The 12,331-nt window shown below is 51.3% G+C and overlaps 1 protein-coding gene across 3 annotated transcripts in view; it reads right to left on the bottom strand.

Moving 5' to 3' along the window:
* LOC115080769 overlaps positions 1-12,331 on the bottom strand; it is a 110,685-nt gene that overhangs the window by 9,312 nt on the left and 89,042 nt on the right. For all 3 annotated transcript variants that reach the window (XM_029585166.1, XM_029585168.1, XM_029585167.1), the window contains one exon: positions 10,847-11,936. In XM_029585166.1, coding sequence (XP_029441026.1) covers positions 10,847-11,936 — 1,090 coding nt within the window. The remainder of the gene's footprint in view (positions 1-10,846; positions 11,937-12,331) is intronic.

Below are 12,331 nucleotides of genomic sequence, written 5' to 3'. Positions count from 1 at the left end.
GCGCGCAAACCCTTAATAGGTTTCTTTTTTCCCCGCTGGGCACCTCTGCAGGAAAGTCCGCAGACTCTGGAAAAATTCCACCCAGGAAAAGGATGGATCCAAACTGGGGCCCCCACCTGACACTCTCTGACCCTTCTATTGGAGATGTCTCTGTCATTGGTAACAAGGAGGGAGGGGAGACATCTGCCGTGTCACCTTCCATCCCACTCCCTTCCCAAAGGGATGGCCCAACATCAGCAAAATCTGTAGCGGCCAAATCGCCTTGAGCATCCAAGCAATGCTGACAAAGGTGTAGAGAAAGTGATGGCTGGATTGACCTTATATGGCAAGCCTCACAGACAGCTAGGTGCTTAGACCCTTTTGTCCCCGGGGCAATAGTCTTCCGGGAGTCCACACACAAATATGCGCCCAAAAGTAGGCTGCGGTCGTACACGTGTGCTTACGTCAACACTGCTGCCCGGTGGGAATGTGCGCACACTCCTAAGCGTGTGAAAAGTCGCTGCTGAGGGCAGGGCCTAGCCAAAGGCTGCACAACCTGCTGAGCTCGAGCAGCCTCCACTCCACACTACCTCCCCAAATAGTGAGAGGGAAAAGGGGGTAAGAGATGCCAAGGAAAGAAGATCTGGTAAGTTTTTTTTTTTTCTTTTTACCTGAGCTCAACCCTCCCTGGCCGAAAGCACGATCGGGTCACCGGCTATGGGAGAGAGGGCACAAGCCTTCACTGCCAAGCACTCACTCGCCCTCAAACCGCCATTTATTTATTTTTAAGTCTACGACAGTGAGACTTCCAGACTTAAAATGCTCAACTGAGGGAGGGAACAAACCAGCCATCACCTCAGGAGCTCAAGCGGTGCTCCAAAATCTTCTATCTTCTTGTAAAACCTTTTTCTTTTTTCTCTTCTTTTACAAGCAATCCCTAGTAGGGAAATGCATGTCCACCATCGGCTGGAGACTGAGAATACTGGCAGGCTGATGTCTGGGCAGGGCTATATGTCCGTGACATCACTGAATCAGCTTTACTCCGCCTCCATCTGCTGGTGTGGCTTGGCCTGCCTGAGTGCAGAGGAATTTGCATTCATCAGCCAGGAAGCTGCACATGGGACGCACTTGGACTTTCCAACATGATGACAATGATCCAAAACATAAGGCTAAGTCGACCCTTCAGCGACTGCAGTGAAGGTTCTGGAGTAGCCATCATAGTCTCCTGACCTCAACATCATTGAAAGTAGATGCCGAAGAATGTCTTTTTCGATGTCTTTATTGGCTGGAGACGTATGAAAACAATAAAAACGCCCGACTCAGGCCGAGTTTCGCCACATCCGTGTGGCTGCCTCAGGGGCTTGCAAATAACTGTCTAATTTGTAGCAGATTGGAACTTATTCGCTGCAGATTAATATTGTGGGTTCTTAAACATAAACCGCAGCACGGACATATCTTACTGAAGGACAAGTAGCTCATACACAAGTAACAGGAACCACTGGTTTGGAGTGGAGACGGTATACTTCTACCGGCAGCGCATAACGTATAAGGCACCATTAAGCATATAGAGCCAGCAAGAGTGTATAAGAGTGCGAATAAGTTCCAATCTGCTACAAATTTGACCGTTATTTGCAAGCCTCTTAGGCAGCCACACAAAACTCGGCCTGAGTCGGGCGTTTTTATTTTATCTAAAAAAAAACTTTGGCATCTAGACTTGCAGGGTTGGCGTCACACTTAATTCATGAGGACCAGTCAAGATGTGTTCCAGGCAGACAGGCCTTGGAGAATATCTGAATATTGCTTAACCTTTTTGGGGGCTGCTCAGAAGGATAATACAGCAGTGCTTTTACTGTCTGTTGATGCTGAAAAAGCATTTGACATAGTGCATTGGGAATTTTGTTTAAGGTAGTAGAAAAGATTGAGCTTGGTGACAACTTTCTCGGACGGATCAGAATGCTGTATAAGGTGCCAGAAGCACGTGTAAACATGATTGGGGATAAACAGATAATTTCCCTCCATTTAGAGACAGGGATGCCCTTGCTCCTGATTTGATCTGGCCATTGAAACACTGGCTGGTAAGGTAGGAAAAAAAATGCCAGATTAAGGTGGGATCAGAGGAATTTAAGATATCATTATTTGCAGAGGACATGTTTACCAGTGGTGAATCCTGCTTTGTCTCTTCTAATTCTTATTGGGAAAGTGGCTGGTTTCAAGGTCAATGTGAGTTGCTGAATGCTACTGTAAAGGATTCAACAGGATTCAAGCTAGAAAAAAAAACACTTTCCTTTAAAATAGGTGAACAGACATCTACAGTGGATGCCCGGCAATGGGTCAATGCACTATTGAAGATCTACAAGCCTGCAAGGCTCCTATGCTCTCTGGATCATGGCCTTCTACGTAGTACGAGAGAACGAGCATTTCCTATGGCCATGCCCCACCTTTGGAATTCACTGTCACAGGATATGTGGCTAGAGATCTGCTCCGAGACATTTAAGAGTCTTTTAAAGATATTTCTATTCAAACAAGCCTTTTACTGAAGTTCCAAGATTTTTAAGAGCTTTTAAATATATCCTATTTAGATAAGCTTTTACCTGCTAGCTGCCTTTTTAAATATACTGTAACTTATCTCTTGCATAGTTTTAGCTATTATGTGTGTTTTATGCACACCACTTAGTGCTTTACGCATAAGCAGGTTATAAAGAAACACATGAAATAAACATATCTGGGTGTGAAAATAAACACCAGACAGACAAACTATTGCAGGCCAACTTTGAATGTGCCTGAAAAGCGGAATATAAATATTTTCTCTGATTATCATTGATGACCTCAGAAAAATTGGTCTGAGCTATGCTTCCAAGCTTTTGTCATCTCTTTCAAAACGCTGCCAGTGATCGTGCCTGATGCGATGTTTAAGCATATACAAAAAAAAAAAAAAAAGTTTTATCTGGAGAAAAAGGCCACCAAGGGATGTGCTTTCTGGCCTAAAGATCAAAGCAGTTTAGGAATGCCTTATAAGAAAATTATTACTTACCTGCTAATTTTCGTTCCTGTAGTACCATGGATCAGTCCAGACAGTGGGTTATGTCCCCAATCCAGCAGATGGAGTCAGCACAAGCTTTGAGGGGGCGTATCCATATATACCACTACCCCCTCTGCAGGAGTTCAGTATCGAGTATATCAAAGCCCGAGTAGAAACCCCCGAAGGATCAAGTTTGTGGAAACAGATAATTAAAACAATTGTAACCGCAACAAGTAACGGCAAACATCCTACCAACTTGTAGGGAGCTGTGAAAAACAGCGAAAAAGAAATGACTGTGAAGACACAGAGCACTGTGAACAGGAAATAGCGCAGAGCTGAGCAGGACCAAGAACCCAAAACGTGGTGGGCGTCTGGACTGATCCATGGTACTACAGGAACGAAAATTAGCAGGTAAGTAATAATTTTCTTTTCCCTGTACGTACCTGGATCAGTGCAGACAGTGGGATGTACCCAAGCTTCCCTAAACCGGGTGGGGTCCTGCGAGGCCTGCTCGGAGAACCTGCTCGCCAAAGTGTCCAGAGACCGAAGAGGCGAGGTGCAGACGATAGTGCCCCGAGAACGTGTGTAACGATTTCCAGGTGGCTGCCCTACAAATTTCCTGCGAGGATACCGAGCGAACCTCCGCCCAGGAAGCCGCCTGAGAACGTGTAGAATGCGCTACGATGCCGGGTGGGGGAATCCGCCCCGCCCCAATGTAGGAAGCAGTAATGCCGGCCTTCAACCATCTGACAATGGTCGCCTTCGAGGCCTGAGACCCCTTCTTAGGTCCGGACCAGAGTACGAAGAGATGGTCAGATCCGGAACTCATTTGTAGCCTCCAGATAGAGGCGCAGAGTGCGCTTGACATCCAAGAGACGGAGAGATTTCGGCTCTGAGGAGGAGAAGGACGGCAGCTCCACCGTCTGGTTCACATGGAATGCAGAAACCACCTTCGGCAGGAAGGAGGGAACGGTGCGAAGCGAAACTCCAGAGTCGGAAAAACGGAGATAAGGCTCTCTACACGACAGAGCCTGCAGCTCCGAGATGCGTCGAGCAGAACAGATGGCCACAAGAAAAAACAGTATTGAGAGTGAGATCCTTTATCGTTGCGCTGCGCAGTGGCTTGAACGGTAGTCCCGACAGGGAGCGAAGCACAAGGTTAAGACTCCAGGAGGGACAAGGGTCCTGCGAGCCCTTTTTCCACTCCCGCCTGTAGAAACTGAAGGATCTGAGGTACAGAAGCCTTAGCGGGTCTCGTGGCCTGGCTGGTACACCACAGCTCGAACACCTTCCAGACCCGAACATAGGCCGCCGACGTCTATGTTTTTCATGCCCGCAATAGCGTGGATACTACCGCCTCTGGGTAGCCCCGACGCCGGAGGCGGCGCCTCTCAAAAGCCAGGCCGCAAGACAGAAGAGTTCTGCCTGCTCGAAAAATACCGGGCCCTGATGTAGGAGCTGGGGGAGGTGCCCCAGCCTGATTGGCCCGTCGATCACCAGCTGTAGAAGGTCTGCAAACCAGGGTCGCCTGGGCCATTCCGGAGCGACGAAGACCACGGTCCCCTGATGGCTTTCTATTCTGCGGAGCATCCTGCCCACCAGAGGCCACGGTGGAAAAGCGTAGAGCAGAAGATGTGGGGGCCCCGGAAGGACCAGGGCATCCACTCCCTCCGCGCCGCGCTCTCTCCGGCGACTGAAGAAGCGTGGAGCCTTGGCGTTGAGAGCGGACGCCATCAGATCCAGGTGGGGGGCCCCCCACCGATGGACGATAAGTTTCATCGCTTTGTCGGAGAGAGACCACTCTCCTGGGTCCAGCAGTTGACGACTGAGGAAGTCCACCTGGACGTTGTCCACCCCGGCGATGTGCGAGGCCGCTAGCCGGACGAGATGACGCTCTGCCCATTGCATCAGCAGTGCCGCCTCGAGCGCTACCTGCGGGCTGCTCGTGCCTCCTTGTCGGTTGATGTAGGCCACGGTGGTAGCGTTGTCCGATAGAATTCTGACTTCCCGGTTCCGAAGAAGCGGGAGGAAATGTCGCAGAGCTAGCCAGACCGCCCTGGTTTCCAGACGGTTGATTGACCACTTCGCCTCCACCGCGGACCACGTCCCCTGCGTGGCGCTTCGATCGCATACTGCACCCCAGCCTGCTAGACTGGCATCGGTAGTCACCACCACCCAATTTGGCAGATCGAGGGACACGCCCTGGGCCAGGTTCGGCGGATCCAACCACCAGCCCAGACTGTCCCTGGCATTCTGCGGGAGCGGGAGAATCATCTGGTAGTCCTGTGATACTGGTTTCCACCGGGAGAGGAGCGCCCACTGTAAGGTCCTGAGGTGCGCGAAAGCCCAAGGTACAAGGTCGATGGTGGACCCCATCACTCCCAGGAGTTGTAGGTAGTCCCAGGAGGTGGGCTCTGGCAATGCAGAGAACAGTCGTGTGTGATCCCGCAAGGATTGAGCCTTGTCCTGGCGCAGAAAAACTTTGCCCAGTAGGGTGTCGAAGGTCGCCCCCAAGAAATCCAAGCGTTGCGAGGGAGTGAGGGAGCTCTTGGAGAAGTTCACTACCCATCCCAGGGAATGTAGAAACCGTACTACTCGAGTCACCGCTGAGCGTCCATGATCGAATGACTTCGCCCAGATGAGCCAATCGTCCAGATAAGGACGAACCAGGATGCCTTCCTTCTGGAGGGCTGCAGCCACGACTATCATGATCTTGGTGAAGGTGCGCGGCGCCGTCGCCAATCCGAAGGGGAGAGCCGTGAACTGAAAATGCTGGTCCAGGATTTTGAAACGAAGGAAACGGTGGTGGTCCGGGCGGATGGGAATGTGCAGGTAGGCCTCCGTTAAGTCCAGGGAGGCGAGAAACTCCCCCCGATGTACCGCCGCAATCACTGATCGGAGAGTTTCCATGCGGAACCGAACGACTCGAAGGGATTTGTTGACTTCCTTGAGGTCCAGTATAGGCCGGAAGGAACCGTCCTTCTTTGGCACGACGAAATAGAAGGAATAGTGGCCCGAGCCCACCTCTCCGAAGGGCACGGGCGCAATAGCGCCTATCTCCCGGAGTCTGTCCAGAGTCAGCTGCACCGCCCCCTTCTTTTGAGGTCCGAGCCACAGGGAGAAAAGATGAACCTTCCCTGCGGAGGGCGGACAAATTCCAATGCGTAGCCGTGTTTTATGGTATCCAGGACCCACTGGTCCGAGGTGATCCGCGCCCACTCCGCGTAGAAAAACGTTAGCTGGCCCCCAATCCTGGGGACAGAGGAGTGGGCGAGACTGGCATCATTGTGAAGACTTGTTAGAGGGGTTCCCGGGTCCGGGAGTAGTGCGTGCGGGCCGACGCCCGCGAAAGGAGCGCGACCAGGGCTGAGACCTGGGGGCGGATGGCCGGGCGGCCGCCTGTCTGTATCCCCTGTAGCGCCGCTGCGCTCTGGCTCTGGTCCGAGAAGAAGAAAACGCTCTGGATGGACGAAACATATCCTCCGGCAGCCGATGAACAGCGTTCTCCCCCAGGGACTTGATGATCTGATCCAAATCCTCCCCGAAGAGGAACTTGCCCCTGAAGGGGAGAGAGACCAGACTGGACTTCGAGGACGTATCTGCCGCCCAGTTGCGTAGCCATAGTAGTCGGCATGCCGCCACTACTGATACCATGGATCTTGCGAGGACCCGAAAAAGATCGTACGAGGCGTCCGCCCCATACGCCACCGCGGCCTCCAGCCGATCTGCCTGGGCAGCCTCATCGGCTGGCAGATTCTGAGACGTGAGGAGTTGTTGTACCCAAAGGAGACTAGCCCGCTGGGCAAGCGAACTGCACATCACCGCCCGCATGCCAGCGCGGAGACCTCGAAGACCCGCTTAAGGAAAACCTCCAACTTACGATCCTGTGTGTCTCGCAATGCCGCACCTCCCGTTACTGGGATAGTCGTCCTCTTCGTGACCGCCGACACTGCGGAGTCCACCTTTGGGACCTTGATGAGGTCCAGAAAATCTTCAGGGAGCGGGTACAGCTTTTCCATCGCCCGGCTGCTCTTCTTCAGGGAGGCCTCCGGGGTGTCCCATTCCCTGGTGAGAAGTTGTAAAAACGAGTCATGGATAGGAAAAGCCCGAGCCCTCGGCCGAAGCGCCGCCAGGACTGGATCTCCCTTCTTTGAGTAGGTGACGACAGCGGGAGCCACTGGAGCAGGCGGGTCCTGTGGAGGGTCCAAATCTAATTCCTGAATGATCTGCAGGATGAGGTCGTCCAGTTCTTCCCTCTGGAAGAGGCGTAGGGTACGCGGATCATCCCCTTCTTGCGTGCCGTCCCCTTGGCCCCCGGTCCGGGAGGTCAGGTCCCTGTCCCGCTGGGTCGGGCACCGCCCCCACTGCCGCTGGCGCCGAACGGACCCGAGTAGGAGGACGGGAGGCCCCCGCTCCCGAAGGGTCGGGGGGGGGGGGGGGGGGCCGGCGCCGAGGGCGACATCCGTGGGATCTTAGGGTGGGGGGGGGTCCCACAGGTGTGTCCAGCCCCTGTAGATAAGCTGTATGCATGAGCAGGATAAACTCCGGAGAGAATCCCGGCCTGCCCGGGTGCGTTTCGAGGGGCGGCGTGGTTCCTGCTCCCTGGCTCTGGGTGCTTGGCTCCTGCAACAGAATCGGGGTGGCGCCCCCGCTTGTAGGGTCTTCCCGAGAGACGTTCTCCCTCGTGTCCTGCGCCTCCGGGCACTCAGAATGTAAGCTGGCCCCCGTTCCCGCCAAAAATGGCGGAGTGGCCGGCCCGCGCCGCCCGGGCAAAAAAGAAAATTCAGTAAGGGACTGTGAGGTACCTTCCCTCCCGGGAAGGCATCGTGCACAGATGCCCTCCCGGGAAATCCGGGACCCCGGGTCGCCGCAGGCCGCACAGCGCAACGGCCGCGGCATCGGGATCGCCGGGGGAGAGATGAAAAACGGCGGCAAAAAAAAAAAGAGCAAAAGCCTCGGGGGGGGCCACGCGCACGAAGGCGCCGCTGCGGGGGGGCCCGGGCGGCCCGCACTGCCCGCTGTCCGCAATTACAGGGGGGTGCCGCGGGGGGGCCTTCCCGGCCACACAACCCGCCCCAGAAGTCTTTCCCAAGCGCGGCAGCAGCCCACGGGGAGCTGCAAAATGGCCGCGGGTGAGTGAAGAAAAACGAAGAGGCCGGCATCACCGGCTTTCGCGGGCACCAGGAGCTGTGCTGTGAAGAAAAACTACAGAGGAAGAAAAACTTACTTACCCCTGCTGCAATGACAAAGAAAACAGCACGGCTGCAGAAAAGAGACAGGAGAGATAAGCCACTCCCCAAAAGGTGAAAGGACCCTGCTTTACTTTCTTTTTTTTTTTTTTTAAACTTGATACAAGACTTGATACAAACTTGATCCATGAGAAAAAGGCAGCAAAATAATCAAGCAAAAGAAGTGAGAAAGAAGGAAAATGGAGGAGAAGCCTGATTCCCCTACTCGCATCTGCTGGAGTCAGAAGATACTGAACTCCTGCAGATGGGGTAGTGGTATATATGGTGACGCCCCCTCAAAGCTTGTGCTGACTCCATCTGCTGGATTGGGGACATAACCCACTGTCTGCACTGATCCAGGTACGTACAGGGAATTTAAAAATTATTTCGCAGCATCTCAGTTAAAAATCTATGGTTGAATGGCACGGAGAGTCCAAGCTTAAATAATGGACTAAAAGCAAAGCAGAGATTCTGGATGGCACTCCTTTAAAAACTGCTAAATCTAGGGAACCTAGACACCCACTAAATCCATAGGCAAGCATGTTATTACAGATACAGGATCCTTGCAGGCTAAAGCTAGCAATAAGGGGTATTGAAGTCTGTGTAGTAAAAAAAAAAAAGCAGATACCTAGGGGACTCTCTCTAAAACCGATAAACATCTTAGTTCGCCCATAGAAGAGACATTGGCCCAGGGGGAGCCTGTTCCTCAGCCTGGCCTGATTAGGCCGATCTTCCCACTCTTTGATTTTTCTCCCTAGGCTTGGGATCCACCAACTGTTTTAATGTGCTCCGGTGCCCGATACACTTGAGGGGGTTGAGGGTTGTATTATTATTTTCATAGTTGTGAGGACTGCTCTTCTGTATGTACATACTGTCTTGTGTTTGCTACAAATTGACGATTATTTGCTTTATTGCTCTGACAATTTGGATTGTAAAGCTTTCTTTTGTGCAATCATTTAATAAAAAAATATTTAAATAAAAAAAAAAAAAGAAGAGACATTGAAACGAACTATTGTGGGAACGAGACTTGAGCGAATAAGACAAAGTCGTTATTTCTGTTGACAGACTTGAGAATAGTTATCAAGATTATTTTCCCCAAGTCTTGGTCAGGTACACAGGGTTCCTTTGTCTCCTACTTGGTGGGACTGTCCCTTGATTACACATTATTGGGGAAAGGGACAAGCCCGCATTTTTGAGATAACCAAAGTCTCCATCCCTGCGGACCCTCCCCCCCTCCCAGTTTCTCTCATCTATTTGTGCTAGATGTACCCATTTCAAGTCAATAAGCGAATCAGATGTTTTACTGGAAGAATGCCGGCTGCTTCCTTCCGACATCACTGCGTAGGGGATACGGTCTGGAGGTCTTACGAAAAACGAAGTAACGCTATAAGGTAAAGGCAGCGCATGACTGCGGTATGGGAGTTTCTACGTTTTGTGTTACAGACGGAGATGGGGCAGGGAGAGAGGAAGGGCATGAAAACATTTTGGAAAAAAACGGTACGATTCCTGTTTGAAAGGAGCTGGTGGCAGTTGTACTAACGGATTTGCACATTGTCTGATCACTGTTGATTTGGCTATCTCAAAATTTGAATCACAATAAAAAAAAAATTAAACGACATCTATCACATGGAAAATTAACGGAGTGTATCCCCCCTCACAAGCTCCTGCCTCTACAGTGCCCGCTTCTTAGCCGTGTGACCCTATTCAAGACGCTCGATTTGTTTCTTTGAAAATTCAGAAGGCGTGCAATTTGATAGCGTGCCGCATCAGGCTACAATCAGAGTTTTAGCCCAAACGTACCCGGAGCGGCGGTCCATGCCCACTTTTATACCTGCACATGAGAAGATTAACACGCCTGCTCTTGAAAATTCAAAGTATGGGCAGAAAGGGGTTTTCCCACGCCAACTCCCGGAACGCCCCTTTCTGGTGCACGTAAAAGCACGTGCGGAATTGCTTCTGCACGTGCTTTATTGCAGTTTTCTAAAGCCAGTTTACAGGCCTAAAACAGGTTTTCATATACGGAAATCCTTTTGAAAAGTCAACCCCTAGCAGCTGCTGATCCACACTGCATGTAAACAGTGGAACTGCCCTGCAACCTTAGGCAGCTGGAGTGTGAGGGTGGGGTCTGTGTGTAATTCTGACGCTGCCTCCTCCCCTCCCCAAACAGTAGCTAAAATACAGCCATCCAAAAAAATGGACATTCCCAGAGGCGAGGTCAGTAGCAGGCTAGAGAGCGGCCTAATTTCAGCTGCAATCTGGCAGGCTAGGGGTGCCTGAAACAGACAGCTGGATAAAACAAAGCCATCTGTCCTAGCCACTCTATCGTACACTGGGAACTGCCTCTATTTGGTCTCTTCATGAGGTCTCGGGTGACGCTTACAAAACCATCTTAGAAGAGTTTTTGTCACTGTTGGCTGAAGGCACAATAGGGGAGGACCTTTAAACTAGATGGTTTTCCTTCTCATAGCCACTAAATGGCAGAAAAGCCTGTATATACTGGTCCACTTGAGTTATGGCCTTTGTTGTCTGTATTGGCTTGGGCGCATAACCCCATCTGCGGTTCACATTTTACGACAAGCCCTGAGTATCAAATCATGAGACACACATTATACAGATTTACCTGCTGGGAGCCGGTTGGGGCAATGCCAGTCGCTGCAGCCGTCTCCTGTGCAAGGAATGTCTCTCTTTCCTCTAGTGCTGTCCTGCTGTCACTAAGAACCACCTGAAGGCAGTGGTGCAAGGAGGACGATGTGCCCATTCGGCCTTTCAGTGCCAGATGCTTGGCCTTCACGAAGGCACAGATGCTGTCCTCTGCACCTTGGTTCTCGCCTTGCTCTCTGACCCACAGTTTCTTGCGCGGGTGCCAGGTATCAGAGTAGTACCGGAAAATGTCTGCAGGACAGACAGCAATCAAGTCTCTTAGTGTGTTGCTATAGATCTCAGGGGAGAGAGAATGGGCCAGATCGAGCAGGTGCTTCTTGATCTGGGCTTGCACTATTGAGTCCAGGTGAGAAAGTTTGCTGTACAGAAGCTCCAATACCAATGACATACAATATCTCACTGAGGCGTAAGGCATCAGGGCTTCTATGTCCAGGGGATCCTCAAATTCTGGGCTTACTGTTAAATGCTTGACAGAGGTATTGAGCTTGGGGATGCTCTGCAACACTGAGACCATGAGGAACCTCAATGAATCCGATCCGTCTTTCCTTGCGAGGCAGTAGGCACACACCTTCCACCCCATGCCCTCTTCTTCACAGAAGATGGTGTACAAAGCAAAGCCTGGACTGAAGTCAGCGAGAAGGTCCACATAGAGATGTCCAGCGAATCGATGGGCAAGGTCCTGCATGTGGGAAGTCATGAGGAAAATGTTCTTCACAAGTCTTTTATCCTCAAACACCAGCTTGACCTTGGCCCCAGGATCAGAAAGAAAGAGGGAACCCAGCTCTGCCAGCACCTGGGTCCGGTCCTCAAAGGCATAGGCGTGAAGACGCTGGAGTCTCCTCAAATCACACTGTTCCAGGAACTTTCTGGAGATATCATTAACGACCCTGGTAGACAGGTCTATGGGAGCCATCATTTGCCACTGTTTCATCTTATGAGTGGGAGCAGTTTTTGGCAAGTCATGGTTGTGACGGAGAATGGCCTTAGCGACGATGAGCTTGTCCTTCTGAGGACCTAGTCTCAGTTTAATGAATGCTGGACAGTTCTTCCTGGGGAGGAATGAAGACACTATTAAGTAGTTTATATGTACCTCAGATGATAGGATCATCATTGATTGCCAATCTACAATCCACATCATCCCAACCTCACTATCCTTATGTGATCAACATTTCCATATCATCGTAACTGTCCCCCATAGACTCAATCCATCATTGCCATCGGCTTAAACAGACATGGGCACCGATGCTCTAAGAAGGCAGTGGGGTTTGGTTGGGGGTGGGGAAATGGGTGGTTTGGAATAATCAAAATCACTTATGTACATTTTTTTAAACAATAGGCCCAGATTTGTGCCTAATCAAAACAAAACCACCTGCAAAAATGTGGCTCTATGTTGGCAAACCCCCATGAGGTTTGCTGAGATATGGGCAGTTTAATTATCTACTCC

The sequence above is a fragment of the Rhinatrema bivittatum genome, chromosome 19 (assembly GCF_901001135.1).
Source record: "Rhinatrema bivittatum chromosome 19, aRhiBiv1.1, whole genome shotgun sequence".
In the NCBI taxonomy this organism is placed as follows: Eukaryota; Metazoa; Chordata; class Amphibia; order Gymnophiona; family Rhinatrematidae; genus Rhinatrema; species Rhinatrema bivittatum.
The sequence above is the reverse complement of the archived record's forward strand: the minus strand, read 5'-3'. Positions and strand labels throughout refer to the sequence as shown.